This window comes from Azolla caroliniana, unplaced genomic scaffold (genome assembly GCF_043228905.1).
Source record: "Azolla caroliniana isolate FFs.n. ecotype wild unplaced genomic scaffold, voAzoCaro1.0.p SCAF_4, whole genome shotgun sequence".
NCBI lineage: Eukaryota > Viridiplantae > Streptophyta > Polypodiopsida > Salviniales > Salviniaceae > Azolla > Azolla caroliniana.
In genome coordinates, this window is record NW_028230439.1 from 25,558,598 (window position 1) to 25,586,513 (window position 27,916).

At 38.4% G+C, this 27,916-nt stretch overlaps 3 protein-coding genes across 3 annotated transcripts; all 3 read left to right on the forward strand.

Annotated features, from left to right (window-relative positions):
* The first annotated feature begins 210 nt into the window (after positions 1-210).
* Positions 211-2,393, forward strand: LOC147865657 (uncharacterized). Its single transcript, XM_087318524.1, has 2 exons — positions 211-635; positions 1,015-2,393. Exons 1-2 carry the CDS (start codon positions 558-560, stop codon positions 2,020-2,022), a joined length of 1,086 nt encoding a protein of 361 aa, XP_087174650.1. The 5' UTR covers positions 211-557; the 3' UTR covers positions 2,023-2,393.
* Positions 2,394-15,123: 12,730 nt separating this feature from the next.
* Positions 15,124-16,416, forward strand: LOC147865658 (uncharacterized). Its single transcript, XM_087318523.1, has one exon. It carries the CDS (start codon positions 15,234-15,236, stop codon positions 16,323-16,325), a length of 1,092 nt encoding a protein of 363 aa, XP_087174649.1. The 5' UTR covers positions 15,124-15,233; the 3' UTR covers positions 16,326-16,416.
* Positions 16,417-23,181: 6,765 nt separating this feature from the next.
* On the forward strand, positions 23,182-26,892 carry LOC147865659 (tubby-like F-box protein 6). The gene is made up of 4 exons (XM_087318525.1): positions 23,182-24,015; positions 25,303-25,393; positions 25,669-25,801; positions 25,998-26,892. The coding sequence occupies exons 1-4, from the start codon at positions 23,650-23,652 to the stop codon at positions 26,656-26,658; spliced, it is 1,251 nt and encodes a 416-aa protein (XP_087174651.1). The 5' UTR covers positions 23,182-23,649; the 3' UTR covers positions 26,659-26,892.
* The last annotated feature ends 1,024 nt before the right edge of the window (positions 26,893-27,916 follow it).

The window sequence follows — 27,916 nt, forward strand, 5'->3', positions numbered from 1 at the left end:
AGCAAAACAAGGATGGTCTCCATACCAACCATATACCGGTAGTGGCTAGAGTTCGAGCACCTGCCAAGTTTGTAGAGTCGAATGTCATTAAGAGATGAGTGCTAGAAAGAAAGAGATGATGAATATTCTTAGAAGTGAAGCAAAACAAGGATGGTCTCCATACCAACCATATACCGGTAGTGGCTAGAGTTCGAGCACCTGCCAAGTTTGTAGAGTCGAATGTCATTAATACTAGGCCAATAGAGTCATGCACACATTGCACATCTCGCCTTTGGCGAGAATGTGATATAGTGTGGTATTCATCACAAGGCCACTAGACTCGTGAAAGACTTGGCTAATATATAGAGACAAAATTACTTTTAAAAGTAGGCTAGGAAAGAATGAAGCCCACATGAGTTGTCTCATGACATCATGGAGTAGAAATACTACCAAGGGGCTCTTCACACACATATACTGTCATACACACACAGTTAGTAGAATTAGTTGTGCTCACAAACATTATGATATACTAGCCAATCAATTGCCTCTCTTGATTCTGATCTCTAACTGTTTGGAAGATGATGAGCCATGAAGGAGACAATCATATTGACTGGTGTTGGGGTAGCCTCAAGCCATGGCAACTCCTCCATTCCCAGGTAAACATTTAGATGCTCATAACTAGGCTTAATGTATGTGCACAATGATTAGGCATGCATACACAGCACAGTAATTTGAGTGATAACAGCTCCACTGAATGAGAATAAGGCAGCAATTAGTAGATCATTGTATGCAATGCACAAACACATGCATGCACATTGCATCCATACACATCCTTCCAAGAATGCATACATTTGCCCCCATACACATGCATCCATCCATCCAAGCATTTATGCAGGCATTTACATTCACATACATAAATACATGCATACATCCAGTCACATACATAGACATGAGTAGTATAGGAGAGTGGATTCCCACCGCCCCCCCACATAAGATACATTACATGGTTACAGATGTGTGGGAATTTGTCTATAGCTAGCAGAGAAGGAGAGGTCATGTGGAGGGAGCAATAATATGGTCAATATGAACCTGGTAGATGTATGGGAAGTGATCGATCAAACCCTTAACGGAGCAACAATCACAGTTACAGATCATGATGACCCACATGATCTATTATTAAGCAATACTAGGTCTAATACTAGTTCTGGAACCACCTCCAACAACAATCTGGTCATGTATGGTCTACAATTACTGGTGGGTGATGGTGACTTCTGGAGACGTGGCGGCGTCATGGAAGCCCGGATCCGGGAGTGGCTCGATCGGAGATATACTTCATGGTCGGATCCAATATGTGGTTGCAATGGTAAGGTATTGTTAATGGAAGGACTTAGTGATGATGCAACTTCAGGAACAGGGGATGAGAATACAATAAAGATCCCACATTGTACAATAAGGACAGGTAATGGGGATTTAGAACAGTCTAACAATTGCCAATATAGTGTTAACACCACCAACAATTATGCTATTGAGCCCACAAGGGCATTGCTTGAAGAAGAATCTGAAGAAGAAGAAGATGGAGATCAAGGAATAAATCCGGCCACGATGGCGACGGTCGCGATCATGACAAGTGTCCCCGGAAATGGGCATGACATATGCCCATCCCATGAAGAGCTCATATGCCCTGTTTGCTTGGAAAAGCTAAGTGACCATCATGACAACCTTGTGCAGAGCTATGGGCCTCCATACCATGGGATGGTGCCTAGTAGAAGTGATGCCTTAGTGCAAAGCTTGGCATGTGGGCATGCCTTCCATAGAGACTGCCTCACTCCTTGGCAACACATGCATCCTAACTCCACTGCGTGTTGCCCTTGTTGCCGGGCGCCCATCTCTACTTCGATGACAACGCCCGCCCCCGATCTTCTCCTTATATCTTTGCCTTATCTCGAGCTGCATTATGCGTCTTCTCACGACAACGCTCACAACATCATGTCTCTCCTCGCCGACGTGGAAACCACTTTGGAACGTTTGGGCCTCCGCTCATAGGTGTGAATGCATCTTTGCTCCCAAGTGACTAGTTGGGTTGTCACATTTGTAATTCGTGGGTGTGTGAATGTGTCTTTCGCTCATAGTCATGTCCATACATCGGCTTGATCCACTCAATAGCAATTGTTCAGTACACAATAGATCACATACTGTTAACAAATATCATTTACAAGGCTGACATGAAATTCATTATTTTCAAGATGAAATCGTCTCTCTCTCTCTCTCTCTCTCTCTCTCTCATTGTAGAGAACTTGACAATCCTTTTGTTACATCCACCTAATCCACATACTATGAGGGGCTCTTATTTTTGCATAAGCTTCCATACACATATTGTATCTTTGTATGACTAAATCATAAAACTGATCTATGTTCATATTGTTGTTAAGTGTCCCTTAGGCTGCCATGCTGCAAGGACCTCTTACAAACATGTTTGTCATCATCTTACATATAGATGACATGGGTATCTTTGTTAGGGTCCCTGCAACGTCCACTAACTAATTTGAAGTCTCTTCTAATGTCACCAAACTAATTTGGAAGTATCTCATAATTAAACATAGAAGGCCCAAGTTTTTCATGCACCACTTCTTCAAGCCAAATATATACTTTTTATAAACAATGATGTCGAAACCCAATATAGACATCATTTTGATACCTACATGAGGTGGGTACCATGAAAAATCTACACTCCCACATTTTGTTTAAGAGAGAACATAATTTACTTTTTCTCTTATTGCTGATGGTCAATTTTTAAGATGTCGAATCAAATCTTTAATAAAGTTGATGTATCTTCAACTCCTTTGTGTTGCCAACATTGATCATAGTTGGTTGTTTGTTCATAAGGTTAATGAACCTTATCGCTTATGGTCAATTTCCAAGATGTCGAATCAAACAGAAAGTTGATAATTCATCAAGCTTCTTTTTGCGGTTTGGTCATATTTATCGTTAGGTTACTAGCCCTTTGGAGTTTTTAATAAATGAAGATCCAACTTCTCCAGCTCTTTGTTTTCTCTACAAGTGTACAAGCTCGTATATGTGTATCATTTTGGTTCCATGTATGTACTACACTAGCCTCTTTATAGACATTAAAACACAATCTTGATACCCTCTCTCTCTCTCTCTCTCTCTCACTCTCCACACACACACACACACACACACACGAGGGAACCAATACCTTTTATGGTTGGTGTACCCAAGTGTGTATGCATTTACGTGGGTGGACGCACTATATACATTCATCGTACATAAATAACCACGACATGTACAATATTGCATAAATATCTAAACATTTATTTGATGTAATTTATTTATTTTGTTTATATGTTTATGCTAATGAATGTAGCCAAATAAAATAGCTTTATTGTGTATATGCTTTCCACACGAGTCAAAGTTGAGGTGTGGATTTTGTCGTGCTTCTTAAAAACGTTTGGAAGGTTTCTTGCAAAATTGAAGGATGATGGATATAAAGACTTGTCATAACATGTTCTGAATTTCACCATCCTTTCTTTACCCACTAGATAATATCTCATCTAATGATATCCTTAGTAACATTCTCTAAATTCTACCACGCTTTTGTTTGCCCACCAAATAAAAACCCAATTATCTAAGTGTGGATATCATGTGGTGGCTCAAGTGGTTTATATTGGATATGTATTATAGAAAGAAATGTCTCTTATATAAAAGGAAATATCGATTCTATCCCTAGCCCATTTGATAATATGTATTGATATGTGTTGTGGTCAAAGTTCCCTTGCAACTTTTTTGATTATTATATGATACAATTATGAGGCAATCAAATTTCTTCAATGCAGTAACAATAAACTATTCAAGTGAGATTATGACTCACTTTATTAAATTTAACTGCCAACTATTTAAATATTGACTCTTTTAACTTTTGAATGATCTCATTGTGATATGTTAGCTAGGGAACTGAATGATATTCTAATCATTCTGTGTCAACAACTTTTTTAACCAACCAGTTATTGTCTCAATTCCAAGTGGTTGATTGATTTATTTTAATGTATGTTCTAATGAATTAATTAATCCTGAAGAAGTAGATGTTAATCATTACTTTACTAATTCACGTTAACATATTCATCAAGTACTCTATGATTATTAAGTTCAATAGAGTGTTCAATGTTCATTTCATAAATTAATTGTAAAATTAGTGGAAGGTACATGAAACTAACCAAGAGAATATACATATTGATATAGCTATGAGTACAATGTAGACTATGTTGATATTACCCTCATATAGGGCAGGTTGTATATAAACCTTATATCAAAAACATATTTATGAAAAAATCTAAATAGTTTTGTAGGTTCATGTGAAGGATTGCGTAAGTTATTGATTATGTTAATCCAAATGCCATAGTTAACCATATTATTTATATTCTTCGTGCATAATGATCATATAACTTAAACCTGTGGCACAAATATTTTTAGGTGGGGATATGAACATCTCGAAAGTTTCCAAATTTCATTGAGAAGAAATTCTAATACTCTTAATGAGTATGATTATATCATCTTCAAAAACATTTATACCGTTGGGAGAGTTGCAGGTAAGGGATTGATAATCATGGTTAAATTCATGTGCATGTTTTGATACGACTGAAGTTGAAACAATGCAATGTAATTTCCATTTGTGATGATCTCATTGCAAGCGTTGTATTAATGCATTGCGCAATATGAATGTTCAGTTATATTGGTTCGACAAGCATATATGTAAGAGTTTGCATGCATTGATGTTTATAAAAAGGGTTATTTTGTCAAAATGTCTACAAATGCAACCTATGTATCCTACAACAAAAGTGCATCGTCATAAACCTAGAAGCTAGTCCCTAACAACACATCATTACCATATATATTTATCATAGCCTTTTTGAAATTTAGCGCACGCATGACACAACCATAGCTTTTTAAATGGGACATTGTTGTGAATAGGGCTAAAATGTGTTAAGCACCATGTGAAATACTTGCCTTTATAAATGATGTAAGACAATTTATACATCCCCATCAATTTTTTGGGATCAATGGGTAATTTTGAAAACAATTATACTAATTTGATTCTAATAAGTTACTAATTGTACATGTGATGCAATTGAGAACAACAATTAATAATATATATTGAGACTTCAAGGAGAAAATATTGGCAATGCACAAGCATTGGGTTATGTCCCCGCTTATCATTTGAGCCAATGTGTGATGCATGAAGTCCAGGTGCATAAAAACTTTGTAGGTATTTTGGATACCTTTATTTTATCTTTTTTTAGGAAGACTTTTATTACTAGTGGGAAACCTCAAAGTGAGGTGAAAACCCACAAAGAATAAAGAGAAGTATACAAGTGTCGATTTAGACACTAAAGAGCTTACAAGCACTCAATGTAAAGAGTGTAAATTTGCAGCATGATCTCTCTAAGTTGGAGATAACCAAATAGAGATTGCTTGAGGGATTGCTTAAAGAATCTAACTTCATGCAATTGGTTTTGATCAAAGACCTTATTATTGCGAACCGTCAAAATGGTCTAGAGTGCCCAAAATCTTGTCCATTGGAGAAAATAGGCCTTGCTCGATAGGACAAACAGAATTGATCCAAATAGCCAAAAGTGCTTCCCAAACCTTCGGTAAGGAAATCTATGAGAAAAAGATGTGCTTAGTCTCTGTACAAATGTTGTATGAGAAAAAGTTCATAATAAGTGTGGGACTATTTTCGATCGTCCATCACATCATGCACAATGCAGCGAGGCTATTGATCGCTTTTGAAGATTTGACCCAGTCGGAAGCACACCCGATATGCATCTCCATAGGAATACCCGTTGCTTAAGTGGAAGACCAGAGCTCCATAAGCTTGTGAGCCTGTTTTCCCACTAGGACTATATTTTGTGTAGGTGCCATAATGCATTTGCATGTTCTTGAAACCTAGGGGTAGGTTGCAACAACATATATGCTGAATGTGTTGTAATCTTATCCATTGAAATGACAATGTTGTTTTTTTGTAACATCCAGTCTTGAGTCCTATGATCTCTATCTAGAGGTGGCACATGTACTAAAGAAAGTACCAACTCGATGACTTGATTCTAGATAACTCGATCATGTGGCCCTAGACTATACCGACATGTCATGTCATTAAAGCCTAATTGGTGACCTTGGTCATTTACCAAATTAGCAATTGATTTCAGCCCCTTCCTTTATCTCTACAACTACTATACATCAAGTCCATGTCCATAGAAACTTTGTGGGTATTTTGGATGCCTCTATTTTATCTCTACAACTACTATACATCAAGTCCATGTGCATAGAAACTTTGTGGGTATTTTGGATACCTTTATTTTAGTTTTACAACTACTATATGACAATGTTTTTGAAATATAAAAGGAATATCAACAATATTTCTGTCTAAACATTGCCCATTGGGTATTAAGGATCAAATTGGCAACATCCTTCATTGTTTCCTACTAAGTTAAATCCAACATTTTATTGGATGAATAATAACCATAGTAATAACCTATTTAGATAGGAAGGATAATATTATTGAATTTAACTTTTCAAGCTATATGCCTATAAGCTTATGTGTGTTTTCGTTGCAATTCTATTAGTTTGGGCATCCAACATATCAAGTTGGTCCAACAACTAAAAGCAACTTCTAAATGTGTGGGGGCGCAAGTAGCTAAAGTGGTGGTTCATCCAATGTCACATGCTCTAATGACAATTTTGATTCTGATTTTAAAGCTTGCCATCATGACACTGAAAGAAGTCACCTAAATAGCATAAAAGGATTGTTGGAGATGGCCAACACACTGATCACTTGATGTTGGGCCAAATGCAATGATCAAACAACACAAGAAAGAAGGGCATACAATGAACAAAGACAACACAAGAAACAAGGGCATACAATGATATAACCCTCAAAGTTAATGAGAGATGACAAAGAATCAATCCAAGACATCATTAAAGATGGTAGATGTAGTACTAATAGTATTTAGACCATGATATACAAGGGTTCTCTCTATCAAATATGGGCATATAATGGTTGTATTCACATTGTCCCTTTGGACAGAGTAGGTTTAGGAAAATAATGTAAATATGTCAAAGGGCAGTTTCCCCAACCAGTTTGTATATAACTGACTTTGTAACCTAGTTCAAGTGTTTGTTGATAGTGTCATTCTTGTATTGTAAACCTTTTTGGAATAAGACTGTTATATTATGTCCCTCATTGTCTCTCTCTCTCTCACTCACTCTTTCTCCTTGATCTTGCCTTAACTTGTTAACTTGGTGATCTTCGTAGCATAGATATTGTTCTTGTTTCCGCACTCATGATCTCAGACTCCAACATCTGGTATCAAAACAAAGGTTCTTCAACTCTTTGTCGGCCGTCATCTATTTCCAACTGCATCTTTGCCCCTGTCTTCTTGAAGACCGTATGTTTGGCAACCATCGAGAGAACAGAAGAAAGAGACTAGTTGGTCCGCACTCCACTAAGCTAGATCACCTCCCAAGTAGGCCAGTCGGCCATACCTCGTTCCTGTGATCGTAGCCACTCGAAGTGGAACCTACTTCAAACAAGTCTCATTCATGCCTCATCAGGTTAAACAACATTCGAACATGCCAGTCGACGCTTCCCACTTAATTATTGTAACCAATTGAAGTAGAATGAACTTTAGATCTAACGTCATTTGTGCTCCATCCAGCTAGAAGAGATTCGGGAAGAGAAATTGGCTCTGTCCCTCCCTTTATTATAGCCACTCGGAGCAGGATCATCACTAAAAACAACACACTAACACTATGATTGGCATTTTGATCGGTCTAATCCATGGTTAACTTGGCTAGGCAACATTCGGGAAGATTAGTTGATTCTCTCCCTCTAGTTGTTGTAGCCATTTCAAGCAAGATCGGTGATCAAATCAAATCGGTAATCCAATCAGGTTAGATTGACCCAATCGAGACAGAAAATTCTCCAGAAGGATACAAGCTAAATGAATGGACAAAACTACACATAATTGTCTGCGGCACCATTCAGATGCACTTGTCAGAGTCAATGTACCACATAGTGCAATCGTGTTTGACTGCCTTCCAACTCTAGAAGACACTCTCGGACACCTATGAAAAGAAGGTTGCCGCCACAAAGATATATTTGATTCAATGTCTCTACAACCTTCAAATGAAAGAATTCGACTCATTCCAGGCACACCTCAATGAGTACAAAAGCCTAAGCTCCCAAAATTCGGTCTAGGAAACTACAATCGAAGACGAATTAAAAACAATGTTGTTCATGAGTAGTCTTCCTCCTTGGGAAACTTTCGTCACAACTGTGTGCAATGCATCGATTGTCGCCGTGAAGTACTCCAAAGTTAGGAGCTCAATCCTGACGAACTTTGCTCAGAGGAAATTGTTCGCAAACAATTCGACCAGTGATGCCTACATAGTACAAGGTTCGGTCAATTGACCGAACATTCGAGGAAGAAGTTCTTTCCGACTACCGAGCAATATGTGAAGCCATAGCAAGTCTCAGGATAATCGAACTGGCAACTACTGTAAGAAACCCGGACATAGCAAGGCCGATTGTCATGCCCTCAAAGAGCCGATCACAAGGGTAGCCGACAATAGGAGGTCAACTAGGTTGGCTCATTGACCGAAGTATTGACGGACAACCCCAATATACTATCCATTGAAAACTCAGTCGAGTTAGAAGTTCTGCTCATGACTAAGGAATCGAGCACATGGCTCCTGGATTCGGGTGCATCCTACCACGTGACCCCTCATGGTTCCCAATTTCAGCAATATTCGGCGTGACATTCCGACTCGGAAACTCGCAGCACTGTGCCATATTTGGAATCGACATTGTAGAGGTCCACCTTCCGGGTGGCTCTACATTAGTACTACACAATGTCCTACATATACTTGAGCTTTCAAGACCTTTGATCTCAGTCGAACAATTAGATCGCGTTAGAAGGGTGGACACTCCACAAAGGGAACCTCCTACTTGCTAGAGGCCCAAAGGTACACTTATTGTACCCACTATATGTCACTCTCAGAGAGGGTGACCTATTCTTCGTCGACATTCCCGTGTCATTGTTATGGCATGGAAGACTCAGAAAACCTTAGCAAGTCCGGCATAACGCACTTATCTAGAGCTGAAGAAATCTCCAAGCTCTCATTCTCCGACAACCAGTTTTGTGAGCACTACCAATACGGCAAACAGATAGCCGCCTCACACCCGACAACAGAGCCGAGAGGGTCGAGTCCCCTCAACCTCGTCCATTCGGACGTTTGTGGCCTGATGCTGCATTAGTCTCTCGGTGGCTCCTGCTAGTTTGCCACGTTTATTGACGACTCGACAAGAAAGTTGTGGGTGTATCTAATCAGAACCAAAGATCGACTGTTCACAATCTTTCAAGAATGGCTTGCAATGGTTGAAAACCAATTAGGCCGAAAGCTGAAATGCTTAAGATTGGATAATGGTGGAAAATTCCAATCAAACAAATTCATCTGACATTGCCGACAACACGGCATTAGACGAGTCTGAGTTGACAACTCCATATAGTCCAGAACAAAACGACATCGCAAAACACATAAATTGGATATTCAGGAATGAATTGTCACCATGATGGAACATGTCGGACCTTCAAATGGTTTCTGGGCCGAGACGCTACTCACTGTAATGCACATAATCAACGTATGGTTGAGTAGGCCTATAGAACTTCAAATCCCATAGGAGCTTTCGACCAGCCAAAGGCCGAATTATAAGAAGTTGCGGATTTTTGGATGCGAAGCATTTGCAATTGTACCTAAGGATGATCACTGAAAGCTTGAGCCGCAATCCTGGAAATGTATTTTCCTTGTTTATGGATCAAAAGGCAAATTCGGCTACCGACTCTGGGATCTAGAAAGCATACAAATCATCTGAAGTTCAGACGTCATTTTCAACGGTCGGAGATGCACAAGTTGGCTGAAAGGCTGATTGAAGTCAGAAGAGTAACTTTTTCGGACGCCTTGACTCCTCCTGACGGCCCAACACAACACACTAGAGAAGCCACACGACAAGCCCTCTCTATGGGACAAGATGACTCAGAGAGCAGCCTAAGTAGCGACCCATAAACTGGATTGGCTACTCAAGAGATGATCGATGATGATTCGGCGAGCCCAGTCCTCCCACGATTGTCTCAACCATCAAAGAGATACTCTCCCGGAATCTTCTTCACGGACACCGGTGAACCGACGTCATATGAAGAAGCGTCGACATGCCCTAACTTGGACACCTAACATTTAGCAATGGAGTCATAGATTAACTACATTAGACACAATAAGACATCATTGGGACCTAATCGAACTACCGAAAAACCAACGTGCTCTTTCGTGCAAATGGGTCTATCGACTCTAAGAGACATCGGGTTCTGTTTGTCCCATGTACAAGGTCAGATTAGTCGTGAAGGGTTTCCCATAGTAATATGGCTTCGACTTCGATGAGATCTTTTCACAAGTGGTGAAAATGATCACCCTTCGATTCCTACTCGACATCGTGGCAGCCAAGGACTAAGAAGCTTTCCTCCATGGTGACCTAGAGGAGGAAATTTACATGGAGCAACCAAAACGCTTCGTTGCAACCGGCCAAGATCATCGAGTTTGTCGACTCCGGAAGAGTCTTTATGGCTTGAAGCAGGCACCCCGACATTGGTGTAAGAAGTTCGACGACTTTATATGTTATGTACACATACATTGGCGAGGGTAGGTCCCAAATATTTATATTAGTAAAGGGTATATTCACTAATGTTAAAAAGGGGGCTAATGTGATTGGATAGAAGAATGATAGGTGCATGTACTATCATGATTTGGGCAACCAAAGAATGAAGACCCTTTTAGAAAGGCACATCTATTCAAGGGGCTTAGGAAAAGGTATAAATATGAGCCTTAGCTATTTTAAAGAATCAAGAGATGGATTCTTGTGAAGCGGAATATGTGTGAATTGTGTGTGTGTGTGTGTGTGTGTGTGAGTGAGATAGAGATAGAGACACACACACACAGAGTATACACAAGGTTTAGTATATTAACAAAGGGGAAAGACTCAACATTATACAAGGTGGGGGGAGGGTGCTTTATGTAGTCACCCTCTCTCTTCATTAACTACAAGACTCATGGAGCATGGGGAATGTGAAAGCTCATAAGTTATGTGTCATAGAATATGATTCTATGACTCATACTAAATGCTAGAATACAAAGTGGTGACATAATGGTGACTCTTGACCGTTGGAGTGTCTATTCACTCTCAAGGTGAGGTCACACACTAGACCAAGTTGAGCTTGATTCTCAACAGCTACCCTAATGAGGACATTACGTTGGAAGGTTGTTGTCTTAGACACCGGTGGTGTGGGTTAGGCTTTTTGTCTCGACGATCATGTTTATTTCTTCCAAGGTATTAGTCATCCTAATATCCGGCAGTATGGGACATCGGTGGTAGGTTGGCTATGTCTAGATGATAGCTCGGGGGTGGTCGGGTGGAACGGGTTCTTCTATCCAATCTATTTTCCTTCTTTTACTTTACTTTGGTCTATTGATTAGTAATAGACTCTTAACATTATACAATCGGTTGGCTTCTCCAAGAGCAATGAGGACCACTAGATCTTCACGAAAAAAACTCAAGATGGGTCTCCCATCTTCCTCATCTTATACGTGGATGACATGCTACCCTTCGGCTAACATGCCGGAGAGTTTACTGATCTTGTTCGGCAATTGCGGTTGAAGTTCGCAATGAAGGACCTAGATCCCGTTCGACACATACTCGAAATGAAGATTAATCGGTTCCGAAATAAGCAACAATTGTTTTTGTCTCAAGCCGACTACATCGGATGTGTCTTGGAGCGCTTCAACATGAAATTGGCAAATCTGCTTCGACCATGCTCCCCATTAATCTTCCGTTGTCTCAATGAGACTGCCAGACATCCGGTCCTGATGTACGCGATGGTCCCGATACAGCCTGACATTGCTCATGCCATAGAAGTCGTTAGCAAATTCATGCACAACCTAGGTCAATCGCATTGGAGTGCAGTCAAGCATTTATTCAGATATCTAGTGGGCACTCAAGACCTTGGCATTCTCTTTGGTTTGAACAATAACCTAGGTGTAGTCGGCTAAACCGACTCGAACTTTGCCAACCATGTGATAGCCAAAAATCAACAACCAGATACTACTTCAAATTCGGCAATGGAGCAATTTTGTGGAAGTCAAAACTTCAGGAATGCATGTCCACTTCAACGACAGAAGCCGAATACGTAGTTGCATCCGATGCAGCGAAAGAGGCTTTATGGCTCAGTCATTTGGAGTGTACGTTTCGACAAGCCAATCCCAATTCAGCTTTAATAGTCTATAGTGACAGGCAGGGGGTTGTTGCTTTATCAAAGAATCTGGTTCATCACCATGCCTCCAAACATATCAACGTTCAGTACCACTTCGTTCGGGACTATATAACTTCAGGAAAGCTCAGCCTCGAGAAGATCTCCACAACCAACAACATATCAGACGGGATGACCAAGTGTCTCGCAACTGACCGATTTCAGCACTTTGGCACTAGATGGGCTTAAGGAGAAATATATCTGATTGAGTCAAACAATAGAGATAGCTTCGGACAATTGACCCTAACAGTCGAACCGACTTCTGCACTCGAACAAGCCTATTCGGCCTCTGTTTCTTTTGGCCGTCACCAACACGGTTATAAGCCCATCTTCTCTAGCATCTCTTTGTTTATATTGTATACCTTGTTTCATATTATAGGTCTCTCCTTAGTGTATACACCCATTATGGGGGAGTGTCGAATACGGGTGTATATCGGCCGTATTTACACTGTCCCTTTGGACAGACTAGGTTTAGAACAGTAATGTAAATATGTCAAAGGGCAATTGCCCTAGCCCAGTTAGTATATAACTAGCTTTGTAACCTAGTTCAAGTGTTTGTTGATATTCCCCTTCTTGTATTGCAACCTTTTTTGGAATATAACTATTACATTGTGTGCCTCCTTGTCTTTCTCTCTCACACACTCTTTCTCCTTGATCTTGCCTTAACTTGTTAACTTGGTGATCTTCTTAGCATAGATATTCTTCTTATTTCCGCACTGACGGTCTCAGACTCCAACATTCTCCCTCACTCGTGCTCTCTAGGATGACCAACACCCCATTATGATGAAGGTACACCGTCTACACAATCATGAGTATACATGTTGATTATGTAGGACAATCATCTCCCACTTGATGGGTGTGTATGATGAGCTTCTATATATGATAAGTGATTGGAGAACAACCCCCAATCCTCTATTGATAGCTTATTCTCCTTCATCATCATCAATCTCATGTCGAGACACCCATGGTGCATGGTCTAAGATGCCCCAACTCACACACATTCCTACACTTTCACAAGCACAAGGTTTATTAGGTTCAAACTCACATTTAATAGGCCAATTTGGGGCAAGATTAAATTCCATAACATTACAAATTCTAGGTGATAGGTATCTTTTAGATACAAGTTCAATCCACACATAGGACACAACATGGTTGGTCATAGGGAGAAAGTAGGCAAAGTCATAGAAAGAATAAGGAAGGGAACATGTGTTTCTAATGAACAAACATTTAATAAACATTAGTTCAATTGATTGAAGTATATGATTGTCGATTAAGAGATTGTAGGCTCAAGTCTAACTACACCAAAAATGTCATATGATAACTATGATGGCTAAATGGGTGGTCACACATGATTTAAAAAACAAATTGTAAGCTTAGGAAGTTAGGTAAAATGTTTATATGCAAAATTAACAATCAGCAACCGAACCGAACTACGGCCTAACGGTTTAAGCGGTTCGGTTTGTGTTTAGGTTTAAGTTTTTTTTAATGGTTTGGTTTGGTTTCAACTGTTAGAAACCACTATTTTAACGGTTTATAATTTTTTAAAATTTTAAAATTTTTTAAACAATTTTTTCATTTTTAGGCCTTATTCTCACACTTTAGGAAAATCTTTAAAATTTTGAATTTTGAATTTTGGCCGAAAACCGAAACCGAACCACAAAACCACGGTTTTTATGGTTTTAACGGTTTGAAAATTTTTAACAATTTCGTGGTTCGATTCAGGTTTCAATATGTTTAACCAATTCGATTTCAAACCGGTTCAATTTTGACACTCTCAAACCAAACCAAATCAAACCGTTGCAGATTGTTATATGCAATGTAGCTTATTTATATATCAACAACTTTACAATGATAAGATGAAAGAATGGTTCGCGTCACACCGATGTGATAAACGTGGTTGGTTTCATGAAGTTGTTGATCGATCCAACATACCCTTTGGAATCCAACCAGCTTGGGACTTGAATTTCTTCAATGACCCAATATTTCGGGGCAGTATGGAGAAAGGCTCGTCATACCGTTGTCGTGGAAGTCCACGGCTTGCGAGCCGACTTGGGCAGGATTGTTGGGGTTTCGAAACGGGGAGCTTAATGATAGGTGCTGGTTGAGTGCTCGTTGTAACCTACCAGCTTGGATCCGGCTTTCGGGTGATGAGCACATGGGCTCATGGACGCACGTCGGCAAGTGCAAGACGAAGCGAGGAAGGAAACGACCCAGACAGAGATCTCTCAGTACCCAACACACACACACGCATATAGAAGACAATGAATCGATTAAATCAAAGAAAGAATACACGAATGGCCTAGGCCAGGTAACAAAGCTTAACGATCAGCAGATACACAACGATGAGCCTCTAGTTGGGAACACACAGGCTTGCTATGCGAACAGAGGCCTCACTCCAACCGAACCCACAGAACATAACAGAGCCTAACCGAACCGGAACCCTTCGCCCACAAGAGACATTCAACGTGAACCCAAATGTTAAACTTCAATGGGTGCACGAACTTGTACAAGACTTATTGTGACGTCCTTTGCCCAATCTTACAATGACAGGCCGAACTCTTCACCATTCAAAGTTAACTAACATAGACCAAAGAACGAGAAAAACTCAAGAGTGTTACTAAATTCTCCAAACATATGGAAGTCTTCAGGGGCATTTCGGGAAATAAACTAAATTCCAGGGGCATGTTAGGAAATAATGAAACTTCATTTTTATTAATCTGGACTGAGAGATCGAGAGAGATGAATTGTTTACGGGATTGAATTAGGGTTAGGGTTAGCGAAACAGGGAAGTGGAACGGGTGTTTGGAGTTTACGAGACCTTGATACAGAGCTATGCGCAAGTGCAGAGAGATTCTTCATCTGCATCTTCGTCCATCTCTTTCATCCCATGTTTCCAGAAGCTTTAGCTCAGGAGCTACCACCAACACTAAACCCATTGAAGAGATCGTGAAAGGCTTTGAGGTTTCAGATACAGACTGGACGTCTCGACCATTTTTCTACAAAGTCCTGAAACAGGTAAGTGGCGATCCTTATACTGCCCTGAGTTTCTTCACTTGGGTCACAAAGGAGAAGCAATTCATCCCTACCACAGCAGAATACAATGCCCTGCTTGAGATTCTAGGACCCGTTCACATGTTCAGTGAAATGAAAAATGTGATGAAGATGATGGACATGAAGAAATGCAAGATGTTGCCCTCCACATTCACAATTTTGATCAAATACTATGCTAAATCTGGGCTTGTTGATGATGCCATACGATGTCTCGAGCAGATGAAAAGGTGTGGTGTTAAACCTAATGTCCAGACATACAACAACCTCATCGATGCTTTTGTCAAAGAAGGGAAGATCAATCTTGTGCTAGGCATGATTGATCAAATGAAATGTGATGGAATCCAACCCAATGAGTATACCCTCAACTTCTTAGTCGAAGGGCTATGTAGCTCGGGCCAACTTGACAAGGCAATAGAGCTTGTCCGAGAATCATCAGCAAATGGTATTGTATATAACGTCTTGTTGAAAGGGCTTTGCAAAGCGAGAAAGATAGAAGAAGCCTATGAAATCGTAGAAGAGATGATCTCTCGGGGTCATAATCCAGATGAGTACACATACAATACTCTTGTGGTAGGGGCATGTAAGGTTGGGAAGCTTGATTTCGCACTTGGGTTGCGGATGGAAATGATCAGAAGGAAGGTATCACCCTCAATTATCACCTATGGGACACTCATCATGTTCCTGTGTAGGCACAAAAGAGGAGAAGAGGCATACCATTTGTTAGGTGAAATGAAGTCGGAAGGGATCGTGTTAACTGAACAAGACCAGTCTTCACTGAAGGCGGCTTTCTTGAGATCGAACCGGAGAACATCGGCTGCAGCAATCATTCGAGACATGGGGAGTAGTAGTACTAGGAGTAAGCCTCCCCATTGATCCCTCTTTGTAAAATTCAGAGATTCTTTTATGTGTTGCCCATACAATTATTCGATATGTCAATTAACGATAAGCAATGTTTTCTCGTGAATCAATTTTGTTTGCTTCTTTCGCTCATTCATTCGTTGTATTCGAATCCATGAAAATTTTGCACAACTATTTTGTTTGGTAACATGGAGCTGCCCCTCATGCACTTTAATTTTGTGGAATTTTTGCTTAGATAAGTGGATATAGGTGCTACCCGCATCTGGAAGCCATAAAAGATGAACATAAAAAAGGTTGCAATTCTGTGGAGACTAGAAAGCTCATATATTCAATCTCCATTCCAGAGAGGCAATCTAATAAATTAGTGAAGTTGTTGACACTTGAACCCATCTCTGTATGGGTTGCTAAAAACATGCCTCACCACTATAGTATGGTCCTAACATGAAAAAGAGACAAAGAAGTATAACTAGTTAGATTTGAATCACAGTGCATGGGCTAATAAAACCACTAGAGTACAGCCTGAATTTGAATAGAACGGTAGGAGCTATTTGTGTAATTTCAGCACTACTTTTTACTTATTGTTTATATCCCACTACCAAGAGGTAGTGTAAGAAAAAAACTTCACTGTACTGAGAAAAGCCTTAGGTAGTTGCATATGCACACAACGTACTTGCCATCGCTGCACCACGGCTCACACATTATCATATGCAATCCAGCTTGCGCATGGTTATGCAATCCAATCAAACTGTAAACTAGCATGAAGAAAGTTGTTACAAATATGTAGATGCATTCCTCAGAAAATCAAAGCTACAAACATAGGCCCATGATCAGCATATACATAGCACTTTTGATCAAAGTGCAGTTTATTCCTTATGATCCAACTTGACCTATACTATTTCATGCAAAAAAATGGCTTTCAGAGATTTACTTTCTCTATAATACCTTTAAATTGCTTCTTCTATGTGAGCATCTTCTGATATTTCTATTATAGCACATGGAATGGAGATGATGTGCAATGGAAAGAAGCATCAACAAATGCCTCTTACACTAATGAAGGAAGCATACAAACCAATATCAAAGCCCTCAACAAGTTGATGGATCTCGATGTTTTTAATATCATTAAAATGAAATTTTGGTTTAATGCAAATATATATACCTTGAAGAGAATGATAGTCACAAGATGTGAATAATACTCAATGTTCATTGATACATGGTGGAACATGCATTCAAACAAAAACTCATAAGTAGCTATGGATAATGGCATCTTCTTTTATTATATTTGTACTTTGGATGGAGATATCTGTTGCAAGCTAACTGATGTCATTGCAAGGTATTTCAGGATCTCCCAAAAGTGAAATGAGGACCATCGAAATCATTAGAGCTTATGATAACAAAGATCTCTTGCTATATATGTGTGCGTTGAACCTTCAACTTAGTAATAACATTGTTGTATGGAGACATCAATTTTCTTATCATTTTTTTTCATCACCTACTAATGAAGATAGAAGCAAGAAGTAAGGCTACAATGATGACTGTGTAAGTCATAGTTTAGTTGGCGGAGCAATACTATCTTTTATTAAATGAATTACATTTATTGTGTATTAAATGGAGACAATTGGCTTTACAACCATTATTTGTCAGTGGATAGCAATGTATTATCATTGTAAGTAATATTAGGCTGCAAATTTACAAGAATGCAACAAGTAGATGCACAAAAAGGACCTACAACTTTTATCAACGCAATATCTAGGGGATCCTTCCTCATATTGAAGCCGAGAAACCCAAGTGATAGGTACAAATATAGTAGCTATACAAGAAAGTCTAATGAAAATTCTAGTACTACATTTAATTAGGATCAACAAAATGTTTTCGAAATAGTATGAGCATACACTAACATTTATAGAATGGACGTCTATGTCTCATGTCTTGTACACCATATCATCCCTCCTTTACAACTAGTATCAATATTCTTTTGAAATAATATGAACGCATACTCCCTCCCATTATGTGTAAAATATAGGTCCATTAGTCACGATTCGTACAGAATATCATTCCTACTTTACGATTAGAATCAATATTCGAACATAACACATCGAACACAAGCCCATCTATCACAACTTGTCCAAAAAATTGTTCCCTCCTGTACATGCTTGTTACTTGGACTAGATGCTTGTCAAGCTCTTTCCCTTCCACTTATGTCTTGCTCTCTTCATTTGCAATTATTTTCACATGGCATTCTTGTAAGATGGAATAAATCAATAAACCAACATTGATGTGATTTCATGACGACTATTCTCAAGTTTATACAACTCATATCATATGTAATGCTAAATAACTAGTCAATAGATATTAGATACGCTTTTTCTTTTCAAAAAATTAGATACCCATTTTAAGTTTCGCTACTTATGAATGCATATTTCAAATATGTATATTATCAATAAATTTGAGTGGAAGTGATGTCTTTAAAAGTTTAAAATAATCTGCATTTGAAGAATCTCTCTCTCATTAGTTACGATCACAAATATAAGCATTGCTAAATTAATGCTTGAAAAACCTTGAGAGGTTTGAACTTGGACACCAAGTCCACGATGGTGAATCATCATTACAAATCAGATACAAAATAAAATAAATTTCTCTCTCCCTATAATTAGCTTACTCTAGTGGTAAGTCAGCACTATGTCTTGGGTTCATAACCCAATTTTCTCACTTCTCTATTACTCTATAGAGACATATCTCTTATTTCACTAGATGCCATTCTAAAATTTAGGGGTTGAACCCATGACCACCTAGTCAGCACTATGTCTTGGGTTCAACCACTCTAGTGCTAACGCTAGTGGTAAGTCAGCACTATGTCTTGGGTTCATAACCCAATTTTCTCACTTCTCTATTACTCTATAGAGACATATCTCTTATTTCACTAAACGCCATTCTAGAATTTAGGGGTTGAACCCATGACCACCTAGTCTCCGTTGCACAACCTTACCAACTTAGTTACATCAATCTGGGGCTTTGTCTCTCTCTCTCGCTCTTTGTCATAATTATCTTACCCTTGGCAAGTCGTTTACACTACTAACTAACACTACATCTTGGGTTCGAAACCTAATTTTCTCACCTCTCTATTATTCCATAAATCTCTCTCTCTCTCTCTTTGGAAATCTATGTTATTAAAACAAGATGATAATACAAAGCATGCGATATCAATTACTTCATTAGTAGCGATATGCCAAGGTAAACCCCCTCAACTGTTGTAATATTAGATGACATAGATCTACCTTTTGTTGGGGCAACATCCCCATACCAAGTAGTTGCGAAATTTGCCAAAATCAACTTCCCTTTCAATGTACTGAGTTGTTGCGATACCCCACAAAGTCCATTCAATAAGAACCCATTTCTCACACTCCAGTTATAACACATCCCCAAATACCTAAGGTAGTCAAACACCAACTAATATGATGGGGTGGGTAGAGTTGTAACACCATCAATGTAACCTATTTAAAATTTGGCCAGAAAAGGCTTATAACAACCCAAATGGTTTTAGCAACTAGGCATGTAATGAACCTATGTTTGTCATCTTCCTCAACCACTATACAATAAAACATGTTCCATTCGAAAAATGTTCTTTGTTTTGAAGCCATCACCAAAGGAAACCCACCAATCATCACACACAAGAGAAACACCTTTGCATGAAATGGAATATGAGATTGCCATCCCACATCTAAAACGTCGACACCATCATTTACACATCGGGTAATGCCCATGTATCCAAAATCATCTTCACTAACCAAGCTCTATTTTCAACTATCTTATGGTATACATCATTATTGTGCACCATAAATATCAATTTTCCGTTACCAAATAACCAATCTTTCCATGATTCCTCAGCCACCAACTCTGAAATTGGGGAATCTAGCCTAGGCAATGCTAGTACTGATTATCAAATATGCCCTTATGCATGTGGTATGTGAAACATACTTTGAATTGTCTGAAAGGTCATTATTTTCCAACTTGACTCAAAGATAGCATTTCCCATAATTACCAAGCTGAGCCAAATATACCCTTATGCGTGTGGTATGTGAAATGTACTTTGAATTGTTAGAAAGTTCACCATTTTCCTACTTGACTCTAAGATAACATCTTCCATTGAACCATGACTTCAGACTTTCTTTTCCATCCAAAGGTAATATAATTGAGGTTGGCAACACCTCTGCTACTAAAGAATTATTATCTTTTCGATACCTAAGGGGTCTCTAATTAACAATTTTGAACATCTCTCTCTCTCTAAGAAGAAAGTTCATATTGTGACAATAAAGGTTTTGAGGGTGAGCTCTTGTGTATGACATAGAAGTCCATTAATAATTATGTTGGCATTAGGATATTACCATTGTAGATGCACATAGGCTAGTGTCGTTTAAGTTGGACTATGCACATTTTTCAATGTCAAAGAGCATGAAGTGTTTAGTATGCATTACGCCCTATAGGAACGATGGCAGTAAACAACAACAATTGTTTCTTAATCACTGCTTAGAGTTGCCCATTGTCACAATATCTCCTCGGAAATTATGAGTATGTTGTGAGCTCTAGATATACTTTAAACTTTACATATACTCAACATTGATTTGGGAAATGAAGAACAAGGAACTAGCAATTGTCATCAAATAAACACTAACATATCTCTCAATTTGATCTTGGGCAATTACAAGTGACCTAGATATTTAACTTCAACAATGCGCACCTTTTTAAGTGCTTGTATGTGGACTTCTAATAAAAAAGGCGCATGGCAACATATCTCTAAAATAAATATAATATTGTCTACATAGTGACTTTTCATTGAATTTTATGGAGAGAGTTGAACCAACATGTGTCAATGGCATAATGAATACTTGTTATTAGTCAGTTTTAGGAGAAAAGCGTGGATGTATGGAGGTCTACCACTACCATATTCTTAGTTACTTTTCTTGATTATGTTTTTAGTCTCGATTCTCTATGAGATATTTTCCTTATGTGTTTTGTTTATGGACATTATGGGGGAGGGGAGGGACCTACCCTTGATGTGGCTAACATTTCATTATATTATCCGAGTGTATGTATTATACTTAAGGATCGATGTTGTGAATTGCAACTTGTTATTGTCATGTTAACAAAAAGTCTACTTTACACCCTTAGTCTACCAAATAGAACATAGATCAATTATGGCCGCAAAGAAACTAAAATCCTAAAAAAATATGACATTTATAGCGGCTACAGTAAGTAAGCCCGAAGGATGCATGATCGTTGTTAAGAATTTGGTTTCTTCCTTGCCATATGTATAGTCATGTTGCCATTAAGCATTGTGGGGGGATATACCTTAGAAGTATCACCCTATATTGATAAACAAATGAATGAAACCTAACCAAAATATTCGTTGATTCTTGTAAATTAAGCATGATAGCGAAATTTCATTTTATTAAAATTTGCAAGTGTGAGAATAACAACATTGGGTGCAATTCCATGCACCTATCATGGTAGGTCTTTTATATTTATGAGTTATATTTGAAGTGAGCAATGCAAATATGTATACCCTAATGTGAACCAATGCATACTCTAACACACCGCACGCTTATAGTAATATGTTATGTTTTAGAAATGATCCTCGAAACTTAAATAAACTTTGTCCCCGCATCATATTATCTGATGCCTACATCACACCTAGTAGTCATTCCAAATAAAACATCATTTACAAAACATGTAGATGGTCTAGATTGGAGTTCATGCACAACAAAATCTTTGGCTCACAATCGAGTGGGTGATATTGGGTGGCACACACACATTGTCATTGTATTGGCTCGAATAGAATGATTAGGCAAAGAGCCTAATACATGTTGGTAAAGAATCAAGGTTGGCTATCATATGTAAAATGGATAATAAACCCATTCTCAACTAATATGGTTGATGTGACTTGTAGCCTATAGAAAGTTCATAGTAGGTGATCATCAAGTGAAGTTTTCTAAGGTGAATATTTTAGAGCATGGTTCATGAGGGCAACTACCAAAGGCGCCCCACCATGGATGAATTGAGTTGTGTCCAGCTTTTAGAGGTGGATATTACACAAAGGCGACGAAATGATGCTACTCACCTACAATACTCCTTCGTTCACTCTTGCCTCAAAAAGGCAGTCTAACATAAGCATGAATCCATGATCTTCCATTCATCATTCGATGGAAGACTTACGACTATTTTGATCACTAGAATTCTCCATGCGAAGCTCTTGCAATCAAGAGATGTAACTTGAATGCAACGATTACACAAGGTGACCTCCTCAAATATGGTTGAAATGGTCAAGTGACATCCAATTTAGACCACATGCCAACGTGTGAGTCTTTAGGCCACTGTTTGGCAAGGTACCAGCAACACAATGCGTACATCCCACACATCAGACGACCAAATTAGGTTGGGGCCATGGATTGCCTAGTTGGCTGATGACAAGTCCCGACAAGGTGTGAGCCAACTATCGTATACATACATACATATACAACCATATATATATAATGTATACATACATACATACATACATACATATACACACCCACATACATACATATAGATACACACCCACATACATACATACATACATACATACATACATACATACATACATACATACATACATACATACATACATACCCACATACATACATACATACATACACACCCACATACATACATACATACATACATACATACAGATACACACCCACATACATACATACATACAAATATACACCCATATACATACATACATACATACATACATACATACATACATACATGTATGTACATATGTAAAGGATGAATACACATCTGAAACCAACATTGTATATGTAGAGGATAAAAGCTACTCCTATTCCTGGCCCCCCTCTGTGTTGTGCCAAGAGGTCCTCATCAGCATTTTCTTCTTCTTGTCTGCAAACCCTAGAAAGACACCAAGGCATCAGCGACAACAAGGGTTTGAAATTGAAGACGAATATGAAAGTACCCATTGAATCTTGAGCTTAGTACTTACACACTCAGATCCAAGGATTCTTCTGTATTCTAAGATTGTCAGATATGGTGCTGAGCATCGTTGCTGCCTTCCATTATTAGGGTATGAGCAGAAAAAATCAAATAAATCCATCCCTTGATTTCTGCTCCAGACGTGTCTAGGGTTAAGGTTTACATTAAAGAGACATAAAGAGGCAGGGTTAATAGAAAAGTTTAGAGTTAGAGTGATAGTTAAGGTTGAAGTGAGGATTAGAATTAAGGCTTGGGCTAGGGTTAGGGCGTTACATCCAATCCAAGATAAAGGAAGAGAGAAAGACGGCCCATGCCTATGAGAAGATTTTTACCACGAGACATAGCAAAGATATTTCACTTGAAATTCTGGGTTTGCTCTAGTGAAGAAGAAGATTCCTTGAAAAAGGAAACTAAAACCAATGGAGATTCAGAGGTCTTTCCTGTACTGGGATCCATGGATGTTTCTTCTCATCAGAGGAACTGTTGGGCAAACTTACCTCCAGAGATATTGAGAAGTGTAATAATGAGAGTGGAGATGGCTGATGGCTCGTGGCCATCCCGTAAAGATGTTGTGGCTTGCTCAGCCGTTTGCAAAACATGGAGATGCATTACAAAAGAACTTGTTAAGACCCCCGAAGAATCTGGAAAGCTTACATTCCCCATATCCCTCAAACAGGTATGCTTGTCCTTACTCCCTGACTGAAGATAATGTTTGAAGGTATCCTGTTAATGTTTGAAGTGTTACTATGATAATTATTTAAAAGCACAGTGATATATTGTTGTTTTCTCTCTTCTGTTTGCGATTTCTATTGTTTTTATTTTCTTTGTAGTAGGAATCGGGTTTTTAGCCATTAACCATATATCATTTGTGAGCTCTTGTCTCCAATCAGTCCTATTGAAAGAGATCCATTGAAATACTCTTCCATTTCAAGTTGGTTATATAAGGCTTGGGTTTAGTGAGACGGTAGACAATGGTCTTATCTGTCAACCCGTTTTCCCTGATTATTCCCAAGGAGAAGTGATCATAAATGTCATTGAAAGACTATATTTCTAGTTTGTCATGGTATAAAGATGAAAATGTCATTTTCGCAAAGTCTTTCTGCCTTATGACACACTATGGTTTACTGATATGTTCAACAGTGATCCATATAGCATTAGTCGTCTATGATTCCTAGGTAAGACAAATAATGTAATCCATTCAAATGCTCTTTCAGTTTCTATTTAGATATATCAAGACAAAGAAGACTAGCTTGGCAATGTCTCTCAGCCTTTTTCACGGTGCAACCTTGGGGAGTTTCCAGACACTTGTTCACATAGATCCATGTTTTCTCTGATAAGTCTCAAGGAGAAGTGATTATGAATTCTATTGGATGCTCTTCCCATTTCTTGTCGATTATGCACTCAGGTCTTTTGAGATGGAGGGAAGGCTTGGTGTTTGTAAGATGGCCAACAATGACCCATATATCATTTGTTTCTTGAGAGTCCAAGAAAGCGGAAGATAAAATACATTGAAATACCTGCTTTATTTCTAGATGGTCATGCTAGGCTTGGGTTTTAGGGTTTAATGAGGTAGTCAACAATGACCTATATATAGCTTCCTGTCATCCTTGAGGAAATTCATTGAAATACTCTTCCATTTCCTGTTTGGTTTATGAGGAGATCAGGTTGGATAGATTTTCTTTCAGCCTAAGTGACTTGGCATTGAAGATGGTATATCTGTTGGTAAGGGAATGTCCCATATAGCATTGTGTTCTTGTTTACCCCTAGCAAGCCAGTAATGCAATCCATTGAAATACTCTTCTAATTCTAGTCATGTATTTGGGAGATTATGTTCGTAATGTCCTAGGCCACCTAGTAATGAATTCTATTGTAAATATAGTTCTATTTCAAGTCAAATATAAAGGAGAACATCTGGCAAGGCCATGGCAATTTATTTTTAATTTGTTGTCTCATGGTTTTGTAGCCTGGACCTCGAGATAGGGCAATGCAATGTTTCATAAAACGAGATAAGACAAACTCCATGTTTTATCTCTACCTGGGTCTGACACCAGCAAGTAAGTTTTCTTTGTTTCCTGCATTTAATGTTATTCATAAATAAAGGATTTATGCATATGATTCGTGTTGCATATAAGATTCAATTATACTTCTCTTTCTTTAATATTATAACTTATGATATAGAGACTACAAATTGAACATTTAGTATTTGATTATTTCATAACGCAATTAAATCTTAATTCAAAATCCGCACTTTCTGATCCCCCAATCAATACACACACATCATACATGTGCACGTTATGAGCATTTTGCTCATTGTCTATTTGATGGACAGCACTCATTGTTGAGAACAGCAAATTCCTCCTGGCGGCTCGCAAATATCGGCGTACCTCAAGCATTGAGTACATAATATCTCTGAATTCGGATGATATCTCAAGGGGTAGCAACACATATGTCGGGAAACTAAGGTTCAAATCTTTCTTATTTGATTCCATTATAAAATTTATATTCTCTTTTGGGGAATTGGCTGCTATTTTAACTGCCAACTTATGTCTTACAAAACAAGGACGTAAACAAGAGGGTCAAACCCACAACCCTTATTAAATTTGTATTCATTACTCTCATATTCATTTTTTCCCTTTTGTGTCTCATTCTCTTATGTAGATCCAACTTCATCGGGACCAGGTTTAAAATATATGATATATACCCACCAGATAATGAAGCAGTCATGTCAACAAGCAATGGATCATTTCGGTGCTTGGGATCCAAACAAGTGTGCCCCAAGGCACCTTTTGGCAATTACAACATTGCACAAGTTGCGTATCAATTAAATGTGTTGGGTTCACGAGGTCCCAGGCAAATGGTTTGTACATTCCATTCCATTCCAATGTCTTCCATAGAAACAGGAGGTCATGCACCCACACCCATTGAGCCGTACTATAGTCACACCAACAATCCTTCTATTTGTGATCCTTATCTCGGGTCACTATCCAAAGTGGATAACAAAATGAAAGCAAAAAATCATAGGGGTGGTGCTCCTCTGGTGTTGAAAAATAAGTCTCCCAGGTGGCATGAGCAATTGCAATGTTGGTGTTTGAACTTCCGAGGTCGTGTCACCGTTGCATCGGTGAAGAATTTTCAGCTCGTGGTGGCTATCGAGCCTGGAAACATTGCGATACCCCAGTGTGAACATGACCGGGTCTTGTTGCAATTTGGAAAGATTGGGAAAGATATCTTCACAATGGATTACCAGTATCCACTCTCGGCGTACCAAGCTTTTGCAATCTGTTTGACAAGTTTTGGTACAAAGCTAGCATGTGAATAGAGCTTCTGGAGGGTTGCTAGACTTGACCTCGATGATGGTGTTGAGTATTTAGGCCTCTACTTGGATGTATTAGTATAATTAACTTGCTAAAGGTCAACTTACTGATGTGAATGTATGTATAAAAAATTTCCCTAGCTTAGTGTTCCCCATTGGTTTGGAAAACTTGCAAGTTGTTGTATACGGATTTTCAGTTTGAACATTTGTTTAGTCTATGATAAGTTTGTTTTTATGTCACCCAATTTCAGAAGAGAGACAATTGGGCATCTTTAATGAAGACTTCAAATTGAAGTGCCATTATTAATTTGTACTTTATTTATGTCTGATATAGGTAAAGATAAATACATAACAAAAAATGTAAGTGTCTTTCCAAATAGGCATATTTGACACCATCTTGAAGAAATATATGATCATTTATGTTTAATCTTCTTCTACTTCATTGATATGTATTTGCAATCTGCACCTATAATGGCCATATTTTTTATGTCACCTTAGATGATCAATCCATATAATTGCCAAACTCTATGTAGAATACAAGCTTATCATTGCAGACAAAATGATCAATTTTATAATACTTGTTTTATGATTCTTCATGATTTGAGAGTATGCTATGCGTAACCTTCTAGTACTACCATGACAACGTAAATGCGTATGTTGTAGCTTGTCATGGCAACAAACATATCTTGTGTTATGTAGTAGGTCAACAAAAACCTAAAAAGAATACTTGTTCTTAAGTAGGTAAATTTTGAGCATCTCAAAGACCCTAGTCACATGTATGCTTAACCTTCTAGTACATTGTACTACCATGACAACCTAAATGCTTATGTTGTAGCTTGTCATGGCAACAAACATATCTTGTTTTACGTAGTAGGTCAACAAAAACTTAAAAAGAATACTTGTTCTTAAGTAGGTAAATTTTGAGCATTTGAAAGACCCGCAATATACAAAAAGACCTTGCCTAGACAATAGATTTACATCTATCATGATTCATACCTAATGAACCCTCAGTTTTGCAGTTAGGCACTTTTATATAATTTCACCCTTCAATTGAATGCCATCCATGGTAAATGAGTTCTTAAGTAGGTAAATTATATTAAAAATCGAGCATCTCAAAGACTCGAAAATACATAAAGACTCTGCCTAAACAATAGATTTATATCTCTTGTAACAATTGAACCCATAGTTTTGCAATCAAGCACTTTTATGGTCAAATGTCATCCATGGTAATGATATATTATACTATCCATAGGGGAGAGTAGAA